The sequence below is a fragment of the Equus asinus genome, chromosome 29 (assembly GCF_041296235.1).
Source record: "Equus asinus isolate D_3611 breed Donkey chromosome 29, EquAss-T2T_v2, whole genome shotgun sequence".
NCBI classification, from domain to species: domain Eukaryota; kingdom Metazoa; phylum Chordata; class Mammalia; order Perissodactyla; family Equidae; genus Equus; species Equus asinus.
Window position 1 is genome coordinate 15,237,640 of NC_091818.1, and position 26,003 is coordinate 15,263,642.

At 49.9% G+C, this 26,003-nt stretch overlaps 1 protein-coding gene across 6 annotated transcripts in view; it reads right to left on the reverse strand.

The window, feature by feature from the left end:
- Nucleotides 1–13,870: 13,870 nt before the first annotated feature.
- CCNY (cyclin Y) overlaps nucleotides 13,871–26,003 on the reverse strand; it is a 205,633-nt gene continuing 193,500 nt past the window's right edge. For all 6 annotated transcript variants that reach the window (XM_044762370.2, XM_070500909.1, XM_070500908.1 and 3 more), the window contains 2 exons: nucleotides 19,101–19,263; nucleotides 13,871–15,208 (listed from right to left, as the gene is read on the reverse strand). In XM_044762370.2, the coding sequence (XP_044618305.1) occupies nucleotides 15,092–15,208; nucleotides 19,101–19,263 (280 nt within the window). In that variant the 3' untranslated portion in view covers nucleotides 13,871–15,091. The remainder of the gene's footprint in view (nucleotides 15,209–19,100; nucleotides 19,264–26,003) is intronic.

A 26,003-nucleotide genomic window follows, 5' to 3' on the forward strand; every position in this document is an offset into this window, starting at 1 on the left:
AAGCTAGATAGGGGGCCAGCTCAAACAAACTCGGCAGTGGCAACACCATCAACTGACAATGGATAGGAGGGGAGGCGTGTTATCTTCGGAAGGGGAATGCATGAGGAAAGAAAACAACACGGCCAGTGCTAAGTATTTATAATCTCATAAGAGAGAGAGAGGGAAGCACACATTCTCAGACCGCGTTGGTAAGCCTAGAAAGGACCTCAGAAGTCACTGGCTCAACCCCTTCAGACAACAGAGAGCAAAAACGAAGTTAAGGAAAGTGTTATGGGCTGAATTGCATTCCCCCCAAAATTCATATGTTGAAGGCCTAACCTTCTAGTACCTAACAGAATGTGACTGAATTTGGAGATAGGGCCTTTAAAAAGGCCATGAAGTTAAAATGAGACCATTGGGGTCAGCCCTAATCCAATCTGCCTGGTGTCCCTACAAGAAAGGAAATTAGGACACAGAGAGAGCCAGGGATGTGCAAACACAGAGGGACGGCCATGTGAGGACACAGGGAGCAGACGGCCGTCTGCAGGCTCGGGAGAGAGGCCTCAGGAGAAACCAACTCTACCTAAACCTTGATGTCAGACTTGCAGGCTCCTGAACTGTGAGAAAATAACCTTCCGCTGTGTGAGCCACCCAGTCTGTGGTGTATTGTTATGGCCACCTTCACAGACTAACAGGAAAAGTGAAGGCATTTTCCCAAGATGGCATAAAAACATGGGGTCAGAGCTCTGCATCTTCCAGAACTGCGATCTTTCCACCTAACCACAGAGCTGCTCACACACATCCGCGTGCACGTATGTCCATCCGAGGGGACTCACGCAAACTTTAAGACGGTTTTTCTGTATAGTTCTCTGAAGACATAGAAGCCCAGGATGGGAAAGTGAGTGCCATTCAGACGCTGCTTGTGGTGTGGTCAGCGGCGCCTGAGTCTGAGGAGCATATCAGAAACAGAACTGGGGTGCAGCGACTCTAAATCGCATCTCCGGGGCACAGGCACCTTATAGAGGGTATGTCTGTCACAGAGCGAGACACGGCACCCTGTGGGGGGAGCCTGTGGCGATGGGGCTGTTAAGCTGCAGGCCCTCGGCCTTCCCAGCTGCTTCCAGCCTGTTCTAGGTGGTAAGTGCCCCTGCTCCCACCACCAGACAGGCCCAGCTGAAGGGTAAAGGCCCACGCTCCTGTGCTGCCCAAGAGCTTAGATTGGGGCTATTTTTGAACAAAGTTGCACAAAGAAAGAATAGATAACTCCTTCTTAACTGCAAGCCTCTCTGAGGGCAACGCCCGAAACTTTTGGCAGCTCTTCTGATCGAGAACATCCATGGGGCTCCCTCTCTCCCTGTACATTTGGTCAGAGTTCTCCACACCTGAGCCTTTGCTCTGGGCTTTCCACCCAGGATCAGGTCACCAGCTCGTCTGACTTCAGTGTCTTCAGTCTCGCTTCATGGGACAGTCATTTCCTTTTAAGTTAGGTTAGCTAATGTATTTTCACTCTGGAATTATTCTCCACAAGATGCCTCTTTTACTTTATACTATCACTCAGAGTCCTTTATATCAGCACGGTGCTTAACTCCCTGCAGTGTTTTCCACTCCCGAGAGACAGGTGAGGCTGTACGTGTGTGTGGGGTCGGGCAGTGCCTGAGGCGAGGAGGTCTCCCCGGTCCGGGCAACTGGGCAGATGGGGCCACCATTCACAGAGATGGACCAGGGGTGGGGCAGGGGCCGGGAAGGGAGGAAGCGCAGCCTCAGTCAAGTAGAGATGGCTTTGACTGTTGGATGTGAGAATGTCCTGGGCTGGAGACAAAGACTTAGAAAATTCTCGTGTAGAAGGCCTACTGGTGAACAGCCTGCTCACTGGAGGCATTTCCTTGACTTCTCAACAAGTTTCCATCTTACCACCTGTATCCCAGGTTCCCACCAAATGCAACTTCCCTTCTTGCAGATCGACAGTGAGACCTCAATTTTGATAGATGAGGTATCGACCTCTCTCCAGAAGGACGTGCTGAAGCAGAGATAGGAAGCGTCCACCCACTCGAGCCCGTGAAATGCCCTCTCCCTAACTCGGACTCTCCACTGCCACCCGCTCCTCTCGCTCCTCTTTCATCCTCCCCCTCCAAATGCAGCCGTCTCTTTGCACCCAAGCTACTCACTCAAGCCTCCTTCGCTAAGGCCAGATGCGGTGATGTGCCTGCCATCACCACTTTTACAAACTCTTTTCCTGCTAGAATCCTCGGTGGGAAGCTGGCGCGATCATGTCTGCAGATGCCAGTTGGCTAGACCTCCTGGGGCCTGGCGAGGAATAATATACTCAGTGGGTGGTAGCTGGCTTGCCTTGGATGGCTTCCTCCCAGAACAGCCAGAGGGATGTGATCATGAAGCCCTCCTGAGTCACCAGGGGGTTGACTGTCATGAATGAGTCAGCTCTCAGAAAGCTGCTCCCTCTAAATCCAGCCCTTATGGTGCCATTCTAGAACCACCCACTGCTCCCAGGCCCCAAGCATCCAGCCTTGAGCTTGGGTTGGGACCTAAAGAAATAAACTGTAATGTGGGGACATCTTGTGTTCTTCCCAGTGGTTCCAGTTATTTCAGGACAATTTCCTGCTGACAGGTTGTGTCTGAGTGCCATAAAATCTCTGTAGGAGCACCAAGTTGTCAATGGAATTCCTCTGAAGCGGATCAACTCTTCAACCTGAGGGCTTAAGAATGGAACTTGTTTACTCTGCCATGCCTCATGTGCAGGCAGAGTCCGCATGGGGGAGACGTCTTAATGTAATCTCATATGAAAATTCTTTATAACAGATTACATAAATAAGATCCACAAGTACATGGAAATATTTATTCACAAAATTAAAGAAATTTAAACAGCTAGGGACGTTCAGATTTCCCCAGTATTTGGTTCCAAGAGATATGATGACTGAGATTCAGGGAGGAAAGGCCATGGACCCTGCTCGGGGCAAGGAGCAGAAGGAGTTTGCTGTTGCACCGCGGGAGGCTGGCTGGGTGCCACGGACATAGATTTGCTGTGGGGTAAGTCTGCATTCTCTGTAAACTCAAGAGAGCAGGCTGAGGAAGCTGAGAACAGGAGGGTTCAGAAATGGTCTTGCCTGGTTAGTATTAAATTCTTCTCTCATTCCAGTGTTCTTAGAGCTTATGTTTGTAACAGAATTAGACTTTTAAAAAGTTTTAGAAAGGGATATGTCAAGCCATTTGCACAAGTAAAGGTCCTCTGGTGGCAGCAACAAAATACAGGATCTGAGTACGCTTTGATATGAGCAGTTTCTGCTCCCGACCAGTGAGTGAAAAGATAAAATGTTGTAATCGGAGCTAAAACCCTCAAGCACCCACAGATGTACAACTTCACATTCAAAATGCTTTGTCTAGCGGGCCTTTCAAAGCCCCCATTTATAAGAGCATGAAGGTAGTGACGGGAGACAGGGCTGTGGACTGGTGAGCTGGACACGCACCGGGGCAATGGACAGGAACACGTGCACTGGTGCTCAGTACCAGCAAAATAAATAGACCGTCAGCTAGTAGGAAAATCCTCTTCTATTTGCTCAAGTCCTTTCAAGCAGTGTATGTGCACTCACAAGGCTTTTTAAAGCAGTATTTTCTTGATTCATCTCTGTCGTTAATAAACATGTCACCAGGATTTCTAGGGAGACAATATAAGCAGATGGAATCTGAAAATCCAAGAAATTCCTGGGGGACTTCTTTTTCACGGTGGGTGGGTTCATTTCATTCCATTGGCAGGCGCTAGGGTAGAGTGATCGTGAGCGTGAATTTAAGAATCTGACCAGCGTGAGCTCGAATCCTTGCTCTGCCACCTTCAAGTTAACTAACCTCTCTTCACCTAAGTTTTCTCAAATGGAAAGTGGGAAAAATAATACCGCTGCATCGGATAATTGGGGAATTCTAAAAATAATGTAAGAAGTGATTGTCAAACTTGTTTCTTAGAACCTCAAGGTTTGCTCGCGGTTGTTCAGAGATTGCTCGGCGGGTGGAAAGCAGCCCCCGTGACTGCTCCCACTAAAGCAGATCCATGTATCTCCGTCCTGTATGTGCTGCGTGCAGAGAGGAGGCCACCGCGTGAAAGGGCTGTGCTCTGGAAGGAGGCAGCGCTAACCACTGACGCGTGCAACCCGACGTGAGCGCAGTGACACAGAGCAGGCACTGCTAACGGCTGACATGTGCACCCCCCGGTGTGACGGCAGTGACATGGAAGCTGCTACTATCATTTAAACATAGATTATACTGGTGGTCCCCACCCAGTTGGCCCCATGGCATCACACAGGAGCTGCCAGACTAGGAGAAATGCCTTAGCTGTCAGTACCATGGACATTCAAGGGACTGTGTGTGCGCGAATTGAAGGTGATTAATGGTACAAGGGGGAAGCATTGCATGGGGACGGGGGGCATGTCAAAAACCAGTTAAATCCTAGTTTTCTTCCAGATAGTTGTATGATCTCAGTTTTCTCATCTGGCAACTGAGTAGGTTGGACTAGATGATCTCTAAGGTCCTTCCTAAGAATTTTATTTTATGATCACAAACACGGAACAGCAGTTAATGAAGACACTGCTCAAGTCGAGCTCGGAACTGGATGGAGTCAGGTGTGCTTCTCTCCCTAGGCAGGAATTCAGTGGGCCCCTCTGCCATGGGCATCAGAGTGTCTTTGCCACCCCGCCTGCCGGTGCCCTGGCTCAGTGGCCGGGTGAGTGCCCCACAGTAGCAAGATTGCCTTTGCCTGGAAGACTAAGGGAGGACATGCTGTGCTTAACGCTTCACTTAATCATCCACTTTCTCAAGACTGTCTTCGCCAGTTCCCGCCTTGTGAGTGATGCTGACAGAATCTATAGCTTGGGAGGGCTGGCAGTGTGAATGGAGCCATCCCAGCTAGGGCTCAGCTCAGGCATCCAGCTGGCCCTAAGACGTGTATACTTGTCCTCCACCTCTTTAGACAGATCAACCTCTGGACTCTGAGTCCGCTCCCCAATTCTTAGTCCTCTCCCCTGTATCCTGGGAAGTACTGAACGTGGGGAGCACTGATTCGCCACCTAAACAGAGCAACCATGTCCACGCAGACGCCTGACGCTCTGGGCAGGAGAACTCGGCTGCAGTGGCATCAGGCAGGGAATCTCTTCTAAAATTCCAGGGGAGAATGCATTTGTTAGTGCTGTGGAGTGGATTCTGACTCCTAGCGCCCTGTGGACAGCAGAGTGGAACCCTGCCCCCTTTCTGCGCCATCCTCTCACCTTCTGGTGCTCCATCAGACAGTGCTATGCTGCTATTCACAGGGTTTTCATGGCCACTGTTTTTGGAAGTGGGTGGCCAGGTCCTTCCTGGTCTGTTTCAGTCTGGAAGCCCTGCTGAAAACTGTCCACCACGGATGACCCTGCTGGTACTGGAAACACTGTGGCACAGCTTTCAGCATCACAGGCACACACAGATGGGGGGTGGTGCAGCTCCCTGATGGGAAAGGAACCCAGACCGCGCCAGCGAGAGTGCTGGATCTTAACCACTAGACCCCCAAGGCTGGCTGGAGAATCAGAGGAGGAAAAATAGGTCATTTATAAACGAATGGCAGGGAACCCGCTTGGGTACGTCCCTCCAATTTCCCTCCTTTCTAAATGGCTCAGTCAATACCTTCGTTCAAACGTCTCCAGATCTTTCACTGCTGGAAATGAGGCCTGTTACAAGGAGAGGAGGACATTTCTGCTCTGTGTCTTTGCAAACACTGAGTAGGAGCTGGGGCTGAAGATCTTGATTCTACCGCTCTGAAAACTACAGCAGGAAAGAGATGCAGCACGGAAAGGCATCCTGCGAGGAAGAGAAAGCCCGCGCTGTCTGGACCACATCTCTGACCCACAGGACTTCGGAGAGCATCAGGCCTCCTGCTTCCCTGGTGAAGGAGACCCCTGGAATCTCTTCTCAATCAACACCACCGCAAGGCTGCCAGCTCCCTCTCTGGACAGTGCCTGCCACCCCCCGCCCTCCCCTCCAATGGTCTTCCTTAAGACTGAGCAGAAATCCATGTCAATATAAAGGTTACTGCCTGCTGGCTCTGGAACAACAGAGTAACATTCACGCCATCTTTCCTCTTTCTCTCTCAGTCCTTCAAGGCCCACTTCCTCCAGGCGCTCCCCAGTGGGAGAAGCTGAAGCCCAGAGTTCTCGTGAGGCGACTATCCACTCAGCCAGTTGACAATATATACTGAGTGCCTAGAAGGAGCATTTTCCTAAGCTCTTGGAACGCAGTGGTGAGCAAGACAGGACATCTTGATCTCAGAGGCGCAGTGGGTAAAATATTTCTACCCTCTTAGGAAGGACTGGTTGGCCACAGCAACAAATAACTGTCAGAACCGGTTTAACACCGGTTTTCGCGGCTCAGCCAGAACTTCCCATTAGCAGCCAGGGCCAGGCAGAAGTGGAACCTAGGTCACCATGCTTCCAGAGGTAAGGCCACTGAGGTCCCTGAGCCGCTCTGCAGCCCCGAGGAGGAGCTCTCCCTCCGCTGAGCTGGCGTGAAATCCGATGCCCAGCTTCCCTAAAGGGCAAGGGGACAGCACGGAGGGCCAAGCAGCACCGTGGAAAGCCAACTCCTAGGTTTCTGTCAAATGCCCCGAGCAGGTCAGACCCACCATCCACGTGCTATTTATTTTCAGCAGCCATAACAATAAGAGTCCCCACATACCATTCTCGCTTACAGGTATTGCTAAGCTTTTTAAAAAAGCTGAAATATTGCAGCCGCCTCTTCTCCAAGACGGCGCGCGTGGAGACTCAAGCCACAGGTGAGGCCTGCGTCCTCGGCGGTTCTGGAAGCCCCCCCTGGCTGCTGACCCCGTGATCTCTGCCGAGGTCCTTAGCCTGTCTGGACTTCGGCTCCGTCTGGAAAACAACGGGGCAACATCCGCTCCACCTACATCAAGGAGTTGCTAAGAAGATGAATAAGAAGAAAGCTTTTTAATTGGAAAAGCCCAAAATATAAGGGATCGGTATTACGTCTCTGAAAAGAAAAAAAAAAAAAACCCTTATGTTTAAAGCAAACATTTATAGATCGAATGCCACTGTTCAAACTCCCCTGGCCGGCTTCCAAAGGCTGCTTTCAGCTTCACACGCGCGTGGGCACCCCGCTGAGCGAGCCCGCCCGGCCCCTCGCCCTGCCCCGCGCAGGGGACAGAACCGCGAGCGGAATTCCTTCCCTTCCCGATTTCCCGGTTCCTCACACACCCAGCTGACGCTCTGCGTCTTCCCTTGAGCCTGCCTCGGCTCTAAGTCTGTGAACTTGTGAAGAGCGTGGCCCACGTTGGCGCCAAGACGGCCGAGGCCCCGCCCCCCGGAGCCGGCCCCGCAGCCGGGAGGACGGTGCAGAAAGGGGCCGGAGGAGGGCGAGCGCAGAGCTGGGCGAGGCTTCACCGCGGGCGACAGGGGGCCTCCTGCGGGGCGGGTCGCAGGCGGCAGCTCGCGCAGCGTGGCCTGCCAGCAGGTGTCTGGATGAGAAGGAGCGATGCGAATTCCTGGGTGAAACATGCCAGACAGAAGTGACAGCTCAGAGAAAGGTCCTCTATCTGGACGGTACTCGGTGGCTTCAGTGCACATCGCACAAAGGGGAGAGCGGTTGGAGAGAAGGTGGAGACGCGGCCTCCTCTGGGGAACCGGGTGTGTCTTGGCCCCTTGGGCGGCCGCCTCTCCTTTATTGAGGACCTGCACACGTGTTAGAGCCTGGGGCGGCCATACAAAGCGGCACACGCGGGACGGCTCACAACAACAGAAATGGACCCCTCACAGCGTTGGAGGCCAGAAGTCTGAAATCAAGGCACCAGGAGGGCCCTGCCCCCTCTGAAGGCTGGAGCAGCACTCCTTCCTTGCCTCTTCCACTTTTGGGGCCCCCAGGCCATCCTGGGCAGTCCTTGGCTTGTAGCTGCCTCACACAGCATCGTCCCTGTGTCTCCCAATCTCCCTCTCCCTATAAGGACACCAGTTATTGGATCTAGGGCCCACTCTAATCCAGTATGACCTCATCTTGTTACAGCTGCAAAGACTTCATTTCCAAATCAGGTTTTGGACTGGCATGAATTTTGGGGGGGCACTATCCAACCCACTATACCACATTTGACAGGTTTTTTCCGTAGAGTGGCAGTTAAAGGCCATACAGCATGGTGGTTAAAAACAGGTTCCGGAGCTAGGCCTCCTGGCTCTACGCCTTTCGGACTGTGGGCCCAGGGCACGGTTTTTAACCTCTCCAAGCCTCGGCATCCCCATCTGGGAGTACTAATAGCAGCTACCTCACGAAACTGTGATGAGGATTCATGAATTCACATATGCTAAGTGCTTCAGCTGCGCTGGGCACGCTGTAAGCACTTCATAAAGGCTTTTGCTCTGGGATATAATTTGTTGCAATTTTGGATGGCATCTTTTCCCCATATTCTCTAATCAGTTATTGCTAGTGACTTGGAAAACTATCAATTTTTGTATAGTGACCTTGTAAAAGCTGCCATCTTACTGAAGTATTATCATTTTCCAGTTGTTTCTCCTTGATTTCCTTGGTGGCGATCACATTAGCGTCAAGGTACTCAAACACTATGATACATAACATTAAATGAATGACTGTGGAAGCCCACGGATACCTGCAGGGAGAAATGATGTTCAAAAAGCATCTTTTATACCTATTACCAGAGGCAGGGGCAGATACTCTGCTTCGTGCCCACGACACGATGAAAATGTGTCCATTCCCTTTATTACCATGTGTGTACTGTTGATCCAGACCAAACCCAGGCAGCTCCACGAGAGCAGGCTTTCAGTTCTAGTATATTCCCATGGTGCACAGTGCCGTGTGGAAGCAGGTGCTTGCTATCTTGACTCACTTCACGAACAGATAATCCGCAATCAACGTGACTGACACACGGATGACCCTTTCCAGCCAGAGAATGGCGAGGATCCTAGCTCATGAATTTGCTCCTCGTTCTTCTCCCATGTCTAACTGATGAGGTCACACGGCCCTTCCCTCTCTCTGGCTTGTAGGCACAAAGGCAGGAACCATGCTTCCTGCGTCATATTTATTTCCGGAGCACAGAGCCACATTTGGCACAGTGGAGTTCCGTCAATGGTCCTCTCGGATCAAACTTTTCAACAGCTTCCCATTGGTCTTACAGTCTGGGCGCCTCACCGGCAAGGCCTGCAAGGTGTGATGTGAGCTGGCTCTTCTCCAACCCACTCCATCCATCTTCCCTTCCCTCTACCTCTTCCTCTGACTGAGCAGCTCTCCTCATAGCTCTTCCACGGAGACCCCTAATCAAAAGTCACCTCAACCAAGTGGCTCTCTCCCAGCTACTAGCAGACCACCCGGTTGCCTTCAGCACACAGATCACAACCCAAAGTATGCGATTTATATGCCTGTTTACTGACCGTCTGCCCCATTCTAATGTCCCCAGGAAGGCAAGGACCTCATCTGTCTCCTCTCCCCTGTCAGTCCCCACCGCTTAGACACAGTGTCTAGCACAGTCCATGCTCAACGAATTTGTATTGAATAAAATAATTATGCAAGCTAAAGTCTTCATTAAAGTCTACTCATTACAAAACAAGTACACGTTTTCCAGATAATTTTCTAGAATAGAGATTTGTTTCCAGTTTTGCTCACACGTAGGAAGCCACTACTCTGTGCAACATGCTGAGAGAACTATCAGAGGGAGCTAAGAACACTTGGGACTCTGGAATGCTTCACTACAGATTTTCCCAAATTCTCTATTTGTTTTTTTAAAGATTACAGACGTGAATAAATCTGTTGTTATAAGTCCCGAGACTGCTCCTGGAAATTACAGAATAACAAGTTGTCCATATAATAACTGACTACTATGCAGAGTGGAGAGGCTGTTAGGGTAATCTAGAGAGTGACACATTTCTCTGTTTTAAAGATTAAACAACTGGGAACCCAGCTAAGCTGGAAGCGTTGTAGACCAACACCCAAGGTGTCCTGACCCCGCATGGTCAGTGCTACCATATGCCGGCCCTAAATGCTGCTCTTCTCTTTGGAGTGGATCCCAACTCATCCGGTCCCCACAAAATGCAAGTCCTCTGAAGCAGACCCTGAGAGCAGGGCACACTCGGGCAGCCAGCAAGCGGCCGTGTTCTCCATCCTCCTGGGTCCATGGGAGGAGCCTCACGGAAGGAGAAGCAAAGCCCTGCCTTCCAAGCCTGGGCTCCCAGGGCTTCTGGCCACAGGCCTAAGGAGGAAAAGCACCCAGGGGTTAACAGGGGTATGGCAGCCTTTCCAAGACAGATCCACGCTGGGGTGGATCCCTCTACCCAGCGTCACTGTTTGAGATTACAGTACCCATCCGTGTGGATGAGAACTCACAAACCAGGTCCACGAACACCCAAGTGGAAGGCAAGCTGAACGGCGAGGTGCATTAGGAAAGACCAGGGAAGGATGGTCAGTAGCTGAAATCTGGATACCTAGGCCTGTCACATAAGAACAGCTGTCCCTGCCATGGCCACCCTTCTTTAGCAGGGGACCCTGGAAGAGACAACCGATTTCCCCCAGGGAAACTCAGTTAGGCTGCTACTTGTCTGTCTAGGTCCAGCCCTCCGGCATCCATGCAGGCGAGTGTCCAAGAAGAGTGTGTTCAGGAGTACGACAGGTGGCCACAACAGCCAGCATGAGTATCTCTGCCAGCCAAGTTCACTGAGTGATCCAGAGAGGTGAAGTAATTTGTTCAAGGTCACACAGCAAGTGACTTTTGGACTGAGAATGAAGCTCAAGGTTTCATTACCCTTACAGACTAATACCAACATGAACATAATGTTATACCTAAGTTCTAGTTACATTTAACATCTTTGTCCAAAATGGCATTTATTTTAGAATGCCATTCTTTTATCCTGCATTTGAAATAACTTATTTAGATAAACAAAAGTTCTTAAAAAGGAATAAAGCCCTCTACCCAAACCAAGGCACTAGGACACAGGATAGCTGCTTGAGACCTGTCAAATCTGAACAGCACTCAGGCAGACACCTCGTCCGAGCTCATTTCCTACCCTAACAGGTTCTTCCAGAACGCAGTCCACAAAGACCCACACGGGACAGATGCTACGTTGCCAGGACAAATCTTACAGCTCAGACTTGCAGCAATGCAGACGGAGAGCGGCCTCGGCCACTCCTTCACTTGAGAGATGAGTAAAGGCAGATCATTTCTGTGCGGTCACTGAACTCAGGAAGGTTTGCAGTGGGAAGTGACACAGCAGACCTTTGGCAGAGTCACGTATACAAACCCAGTAAGAAAATCTAACAGGGAAAACTGCAGAGGGAGTTGGCTGACCTGGCCGGTCTGAGCTTGGTTACTGATCTGTGGCTGCCAGGGCTCCTGTACGCCCGGCCTCCGCCGCGGCCTGCCAGCACCCACGGGGCCTGTGTTTTGGTGCAATCGCTCTAAGGGAGGCTCTGTGTTCAGAGCAGCAAACGGTGGTCTTAATGAAGCTGCTCACAGGGCTTGCCCGCCAGCCACATAGCTTAAAATACACAGCCCGACTCAGGTCTTAACATCCTTTTCCTCTCTCAGCTCGAGGGCACGTTTCCATCCCCTTCTCTTTTCCAACAAGGGCAGGGGCTCCCTGGGGTTGGCTTTTCAGAAGATGACCCACGTCTCCACGATCCACCCAACCTAAGTCTCGAGATGCTGCCTCCAATGAAGTGGAGGGGGATAAAGCGATTAAAGATTAAACAGGGCATCGATATAAGAGTAACGTGTTCTAACAGTCCCTGTGGTGCACCCGCCTCAGCTGCTGCGGCTTCCCCAGAGGCCTGGGACTTCTGAGAACCACTCAAACTTGCAGGACTTATAACACTCTTTCCATACCACACCACACACCGCACCACAAAATCTGTTGAATTTTCTCAATATTCAAAAAAACACAGCAGGCAGGCAGCCACTATTTGTTCTCTGTATTTATTTAACACTTATTAAGTACCTACAATGAACCAGGAATTATATTTTGTTTAAAAAATTCAAAGCTGTAAAATATGGCCCCAAGTGAGAGGTTACCAAAAGCAGCCAGAAAGGATCGAAATCGCTCACTCCCAAAATTCTGCAGCTGAGGATCCAAATCCCCCGAACCAAGGGAAACTCCAGGAGGGAGCATCTCTGCCAAGACCAAGAGAAGGAAGTGGGGAGCCAGCCCTGGGAGGGGCCTGACGCCAGCGAGACCCGGTGCATCTCGCACCTCAGCAGGATCTCCCTCCTCGGCCTCCAGGTTGGTTTTAAATCCCTGACTTCTTTCTCTTTTCCCAGTTAAAAAAAAGTAAAACAAACCGCCCAAAATTCATTGGGATATGTGCTTATTCTTCCAATGACTTTATTTGTTAAGTCAAATCTAAAATTAAAGTTAAATTGTGTGGTTTTCTTCATCCTTCATTAACAAAGCAAACTGTCCATTCAGAAACTACACTAAGACAATGGATTGCTAAGTAGCAGTCCAGCTTCCATCACAGGGCAGAGTCACCTGCAGACACGTTACAGTCACGACGATTTATCGATACATATTTTATTGGCTGTTGGGGTTCTTTGGGAAAACTTAGAACAAACCAGAGAACAAAATCTAAGTCTCCATCCTCAAGTAGAAACAGAAAACAAACCTGAAGTATCCACCTGTGTGTCAAGTGACTGAAATGCTCAGTGCGAGAGACACAGCCCACCCACACTTACAGCAGAGCTCCAATGCTCAGTGCAAGAGACACAACCCACCCACACTGACAGCAGAGCTCAAATGCTCAGTGCAAGACACACAGCCCACCACACAGATCAGCACTCACTCACGAGCATGAAAACTTTCCCACTCGGAGGGAGAGGCCAGCGCACAAGGCGAGCACAATATTCAACAGTCGAGACAAGACGGAGCCAGGTTTTACGGAATCCACTTTAAATTTGAGGTTATTGGACTGTATGTACATACATACAATAAATAGACTATACAATTTTTTAAAGTAGTTTAATAAACTCCACAAAATAATAGCAGATGCATTGAAACATTTACAGAATTCAATTTTCAAATCTTTCTCATTCAAATAAAAGGGATAAAAATAAGATTTCTGCTTTAAAGGCAGAACCTCTTTCCTGAAATGGATCAGTAAAATAAGATACTTTACATGAGAGGAACTAATTTAAGCTTGGGAGGTATTCATAGCTAAGAAAATATGTCCCTTTGTGAGCTATATAGATTAGGGAATATAAAATGATATCTTCTACATTTTTAGATCTCTATTTAAAGTTCTAAATCCAGCTCTTACTTGAAGAGAAAAACTGATTTTGGTACCCATACAGAGTATATCAACACAATTACAATGGAAAGATAATTAACTTTTCATGTTCTGTTGGTTTGCTTTTGAAAGTTTAGGCCAGAAAGAACTTGACAACATTTCTGGCCCAAACAGCTATGTTCACATGTGAAGCCTCACTGGCATTTCAGCCCGGGGGTCCTGGGTTTCACCGCTTGAGTCCCTGCCGCAGGTGTCACCGCGCAGCCATGCTGGGGGTCAGGAGAGGACCTCAGGACACTCAGGCCTAGGAATACGATTCCCGAGTTTTCCAGGCTCACACCGGAGGAGGGTGAGACACACACTATCTGTTGCCATTCGCCTCAGAGAGTCTTGAAAGAGGAAAAAACTTAGAAACCTCTGTCATTGTGACCCAAGAAAACAGGCAAAAACCCAAAACATTATATGCTTCCTTGACTCAGATCCTATCATTAACCTTACTTCTATGTTACTCGATATGAAAGATTTTCATTAGCCTGTAAGGAAATTGGGGATAGTCAGAAAACAAAAAAGTGTGGCCACAATTAATGAAGCATACACCTTCAGTTTGAATTTATGTTACTTCTCTAAGCACCCACAGTGAAAACGAAGTTGAGTTTTTTATTCAATCATTCTGTGAAAAATACCTCAGTAAATAGTAACATTTTGCCCATCAATGATCTTCCCACTGGAATCCCTCCCCCGTTTTTTATATTTTAAATTTTTAAAAAATTTTATACAAATAGACTAACTTTGATTTAAAGTAAACATATAAAATTGAGAAAATATTGCTTGCAACAATGGACGTGGAAGTGGAGGAGGGAACGGAGCAGGGAGTACAAAGAAACGGCTCCTCCTCGACATCTGAGGGCAGACCCCAGCGCTCTAGAGAGACCAGCCAGAGGACACCCTTTGCGGCTCACTGCTCCTTCAGCCACCAAGTCTGACTGCCTTGTAACTGTGACTTCAGGTCAGAGCAAAAAAAACAACTGCAAGAAGATCGGAAGGCACAAGCACCCACGTGATCTAGAATTTTCTTGGGGTGAGGAATAGGAGGGAAATGGACACTTTTGGTTCAGCACTACAGTCAAGTCAATTTTGCCATTGCTGAGGAAAAACCATATAAAATAAGGGTGTACAGAAACGTAAGAAGCGCATCCCACTGTGAGGAAGAAAGCTCAGAAGACAGCTCGCGGGAGGAGTGCGGAGAGAACGACCAGCACTGTTTATTTGGATGTCTGCGCCATGGTGGGTACAAACTATATTCTCTGCTCTGTGGGACCAAAACCAAAACAGAATAAAAACAAACAAAAATCCCCCAAATCCCAAAAAAGCAGCAAGAAGGAATGCAAGAAGTCTGAGAGAACACACTGATCCCAGCGGAGGGGACAAGGGTGGCACTCCCGTCTCTAATGCACATCCAACTGTGTTACTACGGCTGTGTCTCCGTGGCATCCTCCACCGACCAGGCGAGGGACCCAGGAAATGGCCAGGCCACGTCACCACTTTCCTGCCTCCACACGGCTTCCCTCTCCCCTCACTTCCTCCTCCGGGATTAGAGTCTTCTTCCTCCAGGAAGGAAGTGCTGCTCACAACGAGGGGAAGGTGGGGCACAGGGCTCCAGAACGCTGACGTGCTCCCTGGAAGCCTTGCTCTGGGTGGGCCACAGCGCGGAGGCGGGCACCAAGGCGGCCAGACAGGAGCTATGAACTTAAAAAGAAAAGGAAAGGGAAAACAAAAACAAAACCACCCCAAGTCTGTCTTTTCTCAAACTAAAGGAGAAACTGAGGGGTGGTGCAGCCTCCTGGGGGGACGCCCACGGTTAGGAGATGATGGCGGGGGACCACCTCGGCAGAGTCAGATTGTCAGCACTTGCTGACCGCTTCCTCGTGGGTCTTCTCAGGTCCTTGTACTTGTCCTCGCAGAGGCGAGAGATGGCCTGCAGGGCAGAAGAGAGACAACTCAGGTCAGGCGGACTCAGCAGTGAGCACCACTGCCCTCGCAGCACCCCATCCAGCCACTCATCAGACACTGTCCCTGCTGCGTGCAGCATGGTTCTGGCCACTGAGGGTGCCCGTGCACCAAACCGACACGAGTCCCTGCGCTGTGGAGTGCACCTCCCAGGCCCAGATCTGTGCCGGCCGCAGGGGGTGCAAAGGAGGCGTGGACGCAGGCCCTGTCTCCAAAGCGCTTACAGTCTAATTGAGAGAATCTCAGAACGCAAAGCAATTACAGGACAGTGCAGCCTGGAGGCGAGCCAGGCCTGGGTCCAGTGCACTGCAGCCTGTGGGCCTCGGGGAGGAGAGCTCTGAGCTTGGAGCGAGCGTTAACCAGAGCCTGAGTCGGAGCAGACGATGACCGAGTGTCTGAGTCGGCTGGAGAGGACAGCTGAAGACAGGCCCAGGAGGGAACCAGACAAACAAGGGGTGTCGAGACAGTGAGCCTCCAGGGGCAGTGCCACGGCCATGAGCAAGGCCAGGCCTTCCCTGGGGGCCAGAGCCCAGTCATGGCTCTTCCAGGGCTGCCATCAGGTGAGGGCTGAGAGCACGTGACGACACAGGCTGGGCCAGCTCACATCACTGCCAGTGCCGATGGCTTGTACCAGTCGCGTTCTCCTTGCCATCTGACAACATGACCAGGGGTGGGGAGTGACTTCGCTCATCAAGAAGCAAAGGGGAGGTCTTTTGACTTCTGTACAATTTCAGCTAGAGGCCAGAGACTACGCCAGGGCTGGGGAAACAGACACAGCACCCAAGTGCCAAGGGGTTCCAGTGAGGGACAAAGGCACCGCTCACCGCCTGCGCCACGTGCCCTGGTCGGATCACCGTCGGCTCTTGCTGGTCTCCCTGTGTGCCCCTCGGCCTCATACACTTCTTTCCCCATCACATGTCCTGCTCTGTGGGCCCTGCACCAGCCCCGTCACCGCAGGCTTCACAGCAGCTCTGCCTCAGCCCAGAGGCCCGCAAGGCCCAGTCCGTGCCTGCTCATCTCCACGCTGGCGTTGCCTGCGCAACGGGGCTCCTGGCCCAGCACTCCCACCTGCTCCACTTCTCCTTCCTACTCGCCTTCTAATGGAGTAGCCAGTGTGTTCACTATGTTTATTGTTGGCTGGCTGTCTCCTCCCGGCAGAATGTAAATGCCACAAGAGCAGGGCCTACCGGCTGGGTTGAGGACAGAGCCTGGGCTGCCTGTAGCCAGCACCTGCTCTCAGAATGCCCTGGGGAAACGTGTGTGAAGAGGTGTCGAATGGACATGTCAGTTCCAACCCAGACCCGCACATCACAGGGGCACGGACATAACAAGGGATGTTCAAGGGACCCGGAACAGAGAGGCCTGAGCAACTGAGGATGACATCAGAACGAGGCTTCAAAGGCCTTGCTTGCCGGAGGAAGAGGAAATTCTCAGGAAGATGGGCATTCTCCACAGCGGCAGAACACCACAGTCCGTGCTGCGTGGTCCAGGCTTACTCTTAAGGCCACACAAAACTGCCAACAATTCTAAGAGTTAATGTTCCAAAACCCACAACCGCATTTTAGCAAAAGGAATCCAGTGGCAGCATGGAGGATGCCCTAGAGGAGAGGCCGGAGTCAAGGATGGCCTTCTCCGAGTGAGAGATGCATTAGGGCAGCAAACGGAGAATTCCTCGTTTGGAATATATTTTGTACGCATAACATAGGTGGCGTGTTTAAAGAAGAGAAGATGAGATTCCTTAAGGACGTGAGAGCGATCATTTCTCGGAGCACACCGTTTTCCTTTATTTAAACGTCCCAAGATTACCATCTATTCCTTCTCAGCTTACAAAAAGCGTAAGAGTCTGAATGTAATATCATTAACAAATTAGCAATGTGTATCTTATTCCAGAGTTTATTATACAAACCGATGTTAGCTTTAATCGCATCTCCCACATGCATACTGAGACCCTTATTTCAAAGAGAAATGACCAGCTAATAAAGCGGCCCTCTGCACTCGAGTGGTTCTCGCTGCACTCGTCCCACACTCGCCCGCACACCAATGACTCAGAAGATCCCTTGGCGGTGCATCTGAGTGGGCACGGGTCTGCAGGGATAGCAATTTCTGCTATGTCTGTTCCTCCAGGCTCTCCTTGATGGGGTTCAAGCTCGCTAATGAAATGGACTAACAGGGACAAGGAGGTTTGGAAAACAATGAAATCCCCTTCCTTAGAAATTATTTCAAAGAGGCGTATGCTGCTTTTCCAGAGTCTTGCTGGCAGTCCCACGGAGGAGGGGAGGGTCCGACTCCCGGGAGGAAAGAGAGAACTGCGTGTCAGGATGACGGGCGTCCTCCTGCCCAGTGAGCCCCGGCGCCCCGGCACAGTGCAGCCCTGGGGAGGTGAGCTCTGCCTTCTCCGGCTCAGACACCGTGCCGAGCTACCAGCAGGCACCGATGCTCCCAGTCACAGCCAGCCCAAGCCTTCACAAGTTGGCTGACCTGAAACTCCAGATTTTCTCCCCAAGAGAACTATAGGCTTGCTCTGCTGCAGGCTACATGGCTGCCAGGAGCTCCACACACCCTGCTCAGCACTGGGGGTCCGCTGCACCCACCACAGCATGCCAGGGACCACAGCGCAGGCCGAAGCGGGTTCACGCTCACTGTGAGACCTCATTCTACGTCATGTGTGTGCTCGCGAAGGTCTGACAACACCTGCTTGGAGCAAGTCCTGCAGAGGAAGGGTTTCCATCCTAGCTCTTGAATAGAAGTGGGAGATGGACGTGAGCAGTTTCATCTAAGGCCGGTACACAAGTACAGCAAAGTGGCCAAGCTCTGGAAACCTCGCTGGATTTTTATTTTAAACCCAGTGCTATGCATCCAGTCTTTTCCATAGTTTTACTAAGCTTCCTTCTTGAGATTAACTTATTTACTTTAAAAAAATCTTAACATTTTTGCTTTCTTAAGCTTGCAATCCATAATAGCTCTCCTCCCCCCATCTCTAGACTTCATTTTGTTTGAAGCTGTTAACCCTGTTAGATCACACTCTGGCCATCGTGACCCATACTCAACAGCAGGTGACATTTCACTTGGGATGGACAATGGGACAGGCAGCACAGACCTCCTGGGTCTCACAAGCTTTGGACGTGACTGTGCCATCTCCTGCTCTGGCCAGAGGTTTTCTGGGATGAGCCAGGACAGCGCCCGGGATGCAGGTGCTGAGGGTCTCGGTGCACGCTCTCTAGAGGAGGCATCTCCCCCGTGAGCCTTCTTAGCACCCACCACTGTCCGTTCTGTCAAAGGGTCAGATGGGACGAGCCAGGTACCAATATGAGACTGAGCTACATATATGTATGAGACACAAAGGTCACATGGCTTAACAATGAAGGCCCTACACCCAGACTAAGGCTTTGGGTTCACAACCTGGCTGACTGGAAACAAGACCAAGACCGACTGGGGCTGGCCCCAATTCTAATTGGGCTGTGGAGAAAATATTTTGAAAAAGTAAAAAGCAGAATCAGATTTTTTTGGATTCCCAATCATTAGTGTCACATTTATCTTTTTCCTTACAAAAAGTGCCTGCTGGGAAATACTTTTTTGGTGGGCTTAGAATTTTTTTAAAAATAGGGGTTTAAAAGAATCTTTGATTTAAAAAATAGAATCAACCACATTAAGTAACAACTGATATTAAGGTTATTAAAAATTTGAGGTCATACAAATTATAATTAACTAAATTAAGGACCAGCTGTTAATCCAGGGCACCTCGTCCTTCTGTCACAACAACACGTAGTGGGAGAAGGTACCATCGTGGTCACTCACTTCTGTGGGACCCAGACGACGTGTCTGCAGCAGTGCACCCAAGCCCACACATCAAAGCATCTTACCTCAAGCTTGTGAGCCCTCTCCCTGCTCAGGGGCTCCAAGGGGAAGCTCAGGTTGTTTGCTTCCGCCAGAGAACGGAGGTCAAAATAATACTTGGCATAAACACTGGAAGGAACATTGATGTTGAACTGGAGCAATTCAAGAAACTGTCGCTCTAGCTCATTCCTGCAAAGCAAAGACAAACAGCACGGGCTTAGCTGCCGCCCCGGGCTGCGGGGCCCGCCAAGGCAAGCTGCTGGAGATCAGACTCCAGAAAACTGCATCCTGCAGGGAGAAAAACCAGCTAGTTAATCGCCTAGTTGGATACTAGAGTTGAAGTTTAACCACCAAATCGGTATTAAAAGCCGAGTCCACTTGATCAAATGCCCAGATGGACGTGCCCTGATTAATCGGGATGATCACCAGGAAGTGCTTCAGGGTGATTCATTCCACAGAGACCTAACACACAGACAGCAGGCTCCGGCTGCCAATGGCGGCACCAGCCCTGGCTTACAAACGGGGCGGAGGAAGCAGTCACGAGCTGTCAAATGGAGTTGGGGGAGGGCCCAGCCTCTGTCAGACCTACAGGACTGCCTTTCCCCGTCTCCCGGGAGAGGAGTCGAGGAGCTGCTGTAGGGCCTTCCTGACACAAGGGGAGAGGGGACGAATCGAACCTCAGCCCTACTCTCGTAAAAAGGGAACTCCCCACCTGTGAGGACTGAAAGCAGCACTCCCACACCTGGGCGTGCGTCCAGCCACCAGGCGGGCCGGTGAAGACAGCCCCGGCTCTGCTCAGCAGGTCCGGGGGGAGCTGAGAACGTGCATCCCTACCAGGCTCACAGTGATGCCGGCTGCCGATTCTGCTGAGCCCAGCACACCCTGTGAGAGCCACTCGGCTGCAGAGACTGGTCAGTACCAGAGCGACGCAGGCTTTAAGATCCACCTGGCCAACTCATTTGCATTTTTTTTTTATTTTATTTTTTCCTTTTTCTCCCCAAAGCCCCCCGGCACATAGTTGTATATTCTTAGTTGTGAGTCCTTCTAGTTGTGGCATGTGGGACGCTGCCTCAGCGTGGCTTGATGAGCAGTGCCATGTCCGCGCCCAGGATTTGAACTGACGAAACACTGGGTCGCCTGCAGCAGAGCGCACGAACTTAACCACTGGGCCACGGGGCCGGCCCTCCATTTGCATTTTGATGAAACAAACGATGAGTAGCCACAATAAATTTTAAAACTTCTACTTTGAGAACTTCCCCGAGTCAGTTATCTTTTAAATTAGGTTTATTTCTTGACAGTTACAAGCTGGGGGAGAAAAGTCCTCAGGACTGGACCTGCGCAGCGAGCACTCACTGGTGCTGGGCCCGCACGCGGTTTTGGCACCACCTCCCCTGGGAGCACCTGAGCTCCCACTGCACACGACAGGGTCCTCTATTTCTGTCCTTTGTCACACTCGGTTGTTACCGTTGCCTTGACTCCATCTCCCCTACTTGTCTCCTCACAGCCAGAAGCTGTGACATCTGATTTCACACGCCTGGCCCCTAGCTCAGGACCTGACATACACCTGGTGCCCAATAACTACTGGTACTGAACGGAGCAGCCCAAGCTCAGCCTGGGCAGAGGGATCAGGAAGGCTCCCCGCAGAAGTGAGAGCTGACTGAGGGGCCAAGTGTGGGGCTCAGAGGAGAGGAACAAGGGCTGGGGTGGGTGTTCCCAGCACGCCCCTGCAGCTGGACAGGACACCTGGTCACATCTCCTGCAAGTGGAGCTCAACACTGACAAGCCCTGTCCCAAGTGCCAGGACTCAGCGCTCCTGACCCTGACCTCTGTCCACTCCACCTAGCGCAGAGGCTCCGGCTTGGCCCCTGTATGCAGGCCCCCAACCAACGCAGCACCCTTCTCTCCCCGTGCTGTCCCCGAGTCCCAGTCGGCCCCAGTGAGTCACCTGACTAAGCCGTCGAGACCCAAGAGGCCTCTGCCTGTCTGTGCCTCTGTCACAACAGGGGCCAGGAGCCCTGAGGAGGCAGGGCAGGGGGGCTGGGAAGTGAGCTAGGGTGGGTGGCTTTGGAGAGACAGCGGCTCCTGGGCAAGTGAGGACTCAGGAACCCTAGCAAGCTGCTCCCGAAGGCCTGAGTGCTTCCACTGGAAAGACCGCGAAGTGACATGAGGTCTTTCAACTGGAGAAACAGCATAACTTCATGCTTTTTCTATACAGCCCAGTGAAAAGAGGTATCAAGCCCCAAAAGAATATACAGTGCTAAATTTTATACTTTGAAGTAATTTAAATTACTCTGAGTTATTTGGGACGATTTTATTTTAAATAACTTTCAGTGTAGCTCATTTAAATGAGATTTAATACGAGATCATCCTGTGAAATACTGAAACCCAGACACGATTTTAATAAAACAAGTGTCAAAATGCTGCTAAGGCCAGAAGTGTCCAGGCCAACAGCCGGAAGAGCTCTCCTGGGAGAGGTGCGAGCTGCCTGGGGACAGACTGCCGCCTGCTGGCCAAAAGGAGTCACTGCGGACCTTACTCTCCCAACGCGAAGATCTTGCCTTTTCACTATCCTAAGAGAACTGGGCTGATAATCCTGCCCCAATGGCATGTCAACACCAATACCTCCTGTGGAGGTTATCCACTACAATTAAAGTCGAGAGGAGTCTGTTTTTGAACAAGGTGGCATTTTCCCAGGATTCCTTGGAAAAAAGAATAGCCTGCACCAGGCTTTTCTTAAATGTTTCTGAATGTTTTCCTGAATGTTTCTGTTTAACCTCTGGGGAAAACAGAACTGCAGAGCTGCTGTGTTTTCAAACAAGGGCAAGATTTAGAAAATAAAAGTAACTCCTAAAATTTGAATTTCTAACCTGTAGCAGTACATCTTAAAGGGACATGCAACAGCTTGTCATGTGACAAATCGTCAGGAATCTAACAGTGATGCAGAGAGTACGGGCTTGCTGGAGTTACTGCCCTCAACTGCGTAATTAGGAGGAAATAGTTCTGGTGTAAAACTTTATAAGAAATAAATTTAACTCAAGAAACAAAGAAATATTTTTTACATTAGATCAACATGGTGAAGAAACCCAACCGAACTGGTGCAATTTAGCAAATTGCAAATGGGCCTCTAAAATGGGGTAAAGAGAGTTGTTTCCATCATCTAATAACCTGCTTGCTTTTCCACAAAAAATGGGCTCACCTCAAACTGCAGCCCCAGCACAGCAATCCCACTTCCGGGCACAGACCCAGGAGACTGAAAGCGGGGGCTGAACAGCGATTTGTACACCCGTGTTCTCAGCAGCATTACTCACAACAGCTAAAGGTGGACACAACCCAATTGTCCAAGGGCCTATCAATGGATAAACATACACTTAAAAATGGTTAAAGTGGTAAATTTTATGCTCTATAATATTTTACCCCAACTTAAAAAAAAAAAGAAAAAAGAAAAAACCAAGTGCCAGGTACCTGTGGAGGGACTGAGGGCCCCGCCCGGTGCCACCTGCCCGGCAGCACTCAGACATGCTCTGTGCTCCTCCTTACCTGGGAGTCCTTTGTCTACAGAAGAAAATGGCTCCTACAGGATCATTGCAACACAAAAGAAACCAACCCCAAGGTGTAATTTTTTTAACTGCGTTTTTGTCTACCACAGTCCCCTTTCGCACCTATAGCAATTATCATTAGGGCTCCAAGCTGACCCAGGGTGGCATGACCACCTACCGTTGGTAAGAGGGCAGACTGGCCCGTGGCCCCGTGTTCCCACACTAGGGCAGCCTGCACCTGAGGCCGGTGTGACTGGCATCAGTGGACAGTGACTGCCTGCACGGCCGCTGCGCCATCTACCTGTGAGTTTCAGGGACGCTCGTCTTACAGTGTTCTTTAACCTGTGCCCACAGCCGCGTGCACATGGTGAGCTGCTTCCAGGCCCACTGTCCAAAGGGACGTGAGGGACACCAAGGCGACTTCCTCACTGTTGGATGATTCTTGAGCTGGATGTGAAGCCAGGCTTCACGTCGCGAAGCTACTACGCAGGCAAGGCCAGGAAAAAGGGGGGCAGAGGGTGTCAGAAGGATGCCTGGAAAAACCAAGCTCTCCACTGACACTTGGGAAGCCTCTGCCTGCCAAGGAGCTCTGAGGGAAAGCTCCAGTTCTCTCTGCCAGGAAATGAAGACGAGCTGACGAGATGAGGTGAGCACACTGCCAAGAGCCAGGGCTCCTGGCTTCTGGTGATGCACCCCCACTGCTTGCTCTCCACAGAGGGGGGCACCTAGGAGCCCTTTTCTTTTCCTTAGCCATTCAGCGGAGTGATATCCCATTCCAGTGACTCTTGGGGACTCACAGGGTTTTACTGGAAAAGACTGAACTAAGCACCTGTTTTTAAAAATTCCCACAGTAAATCTATGATTCTGTGCTGACGCTACAAAATAACTTCGAGCCTCGCCCTATGCCCCCAGGCTCCACAAGGGCCAGCGACAGAGACACCATGGGCAGCCCTGGCCCTGCTTGGGCTCTGTTCCTTCTCCCCAGAAAGGTTACCAGTGCCTCAGTGGGCTAGGGCTGCTGTAACGAAACACCACATGGTGGTCCTTCTGTCTGCTGTCTATGTTCCTAATGACCTTTTCCTATAGGACGCCACTCACACTGGAGTGAGGCCATTCTGATGACCTCATTTTAACTTAGAGACCTCTTTAAGATGGCATCTCCAAATAGAGGCACATTCTGAGGTACTGCGGGTCAGGACTCCACACACGGGTTCCCAGGGAACACGATCCCGCCCACAACACTGGTGTCTAGTTCAGGGCTCGGAGGGGCACGGGTCTTCATGCTGGGAGACGTGTTCCCCGGGGACACAAAGATGTTCTCCCAGCGTGCCTGGGAACACAGGAGCATGAGGAAACAGCCGTCCAGATCTGCAACGTGCTTCCTCTCTCCTGCCGGAGAAGGCGCCAAGTGCGCAGCTCCCCGTTCTCCTGCCCTGGAGGGCAGGCCAGCCACTCCGCTTCCCCAGGTTCACCTCCCCAGGGGGACACCTCTGAGAAGCTGGGCAAGGGACTATCCGGACAGCTGGTGTTGAGAGAGCAAAGGACTCTAGTGACAGCTTAGACGGTCTCCGATGTTTGTTTTAACAAACTGAAGGAGGAGCTGCAGGCTCATTTAAATAATTTTTACTGATAGAGGACTGTGGTTTTACCACATAATTCTAGAACTGTTTAAAGACAAGTAACACTGTTACAACAAAACTTGCAATTTCATCTACTCACATGAATACATTCTCTAAGCTCTCATGTTAAAGAAAACAAAAATGCGACTAAAACTGATGCTGAACTTTGTTTACTGTATCGTAAGTATCAATCATGCACAAAAATATAAACTAAAGGAGGAAAAAAACAAAGCTACTGATTTCATTAAGATTGTTTCTCCTAAGATTTTACTTCTTATATTTAATTTTATCAAAGTTTATAATGTACAATTGTTTTGATCAATTGTGTACTAGCAGTAACTCAGCCGAAGATGTCTTTTAATACGTCAGAATCTTATAGTCCAAAAAATCGCATTCTAATTTTAACTTATATGTATATTTTTGTTACACAGAGTTTTGAGGAATAAATTTTTGTGAGAGGAAACTAGGAAGAATATAATGAGTTCAAGGAGAAAAAAGAACATGAAACTTTCAACTGTAAGAAAATAGATGATATGGGTGTATCATATCACTATGGAATTCACTCTCCAATGGATACTTTTAACTTAAAAATACCACAATCTAACACACACTGTAAATGACATCCTTTGCAATTATGGAAACTTATGATGAAAATTTTTTAGATGTCAACTTAAAAATGAAGTGAGGATACAAAATTTTCCAAAATTCCTCCAAGAGTGGACAGCCCAAGTACATGAAGACCTCTGCTGTTGTGGTCACCTGGCTTATGCCTCCAAAGAGATATGGAGATGGGAGTGTGCTAGTATCAGGACCTGTCAACATGGGGCATGAGAGTGCCCTTTGGGCTCACACGCCTGCCAGAGAGCACCCTCTGCCGCCTCCTGTCCTTGGGCGGCTCTGACAGCATGTTAATACACATCAAAACGGATTAACCACCACAGTAAACGGATCACAGTGGCTCTCTAAACAAACAGGAGAATGAATACTTTGAACAGGAAGGACATCAGAGTGGCTGGCTTTCCCCTTGGCCTGACTCAGGCCTCCAGCTCCCTGGGCTCTACAGGAGCTCGCAGCCGGAGGTGCGCAGACCGTTGCTGGCCAGGTCCCCTGAGCTGAGTTCCACTGATGACCTGTTCTCAAGCCAGCAGATGGGGACAGACTAGGGCATTACTCTGGAGTTTCTTCAGAAAAACTGTTCATAATCTGACCTTTTAAAAACAAAAGCACTTCGTGCACGTGTTCCTCTGCCCAGACACAGGCTTTTGGAGGATTCGTCAAACACTGGATGAACTGCCAAGGCTCAGCCACTGTTTGGCACAATGATGGGGGCTGGTCAGCAATGGCTTCCAAGAAAGGCACAAAAATCAGGCTAAGAAAATGGTCAATTTTCTGTGCAGGGATTACGGGGTAGAATTTGCACGTGTGTACTATGATTATACTGATGACAGAGCTGGTTCTTTTGAAATATTAATGCAAAAACATGTAGCTTCATTCAATAAAACGGTTTACTCTTTTGCATTTGACAAAAAATCTAACTTCATTATAATGATAACTCCTTAAGGTATAGACTGTCCACTGAAAGAACATAATCAAAGAAATTCTTAATATTAAGTTTAATTTCAGGTGAATGAACTTCGGCCACATCATCTAATTTCTGCGTGGAAAAGGACCTGACTAACAAAAAATGGTTGTCATTTTTTATTATTAGATAAATGAAACAATCTTAGCTTCAATTGCTGAAGAGAAGAAACATAAATTGTGGCTTTTTGACTAG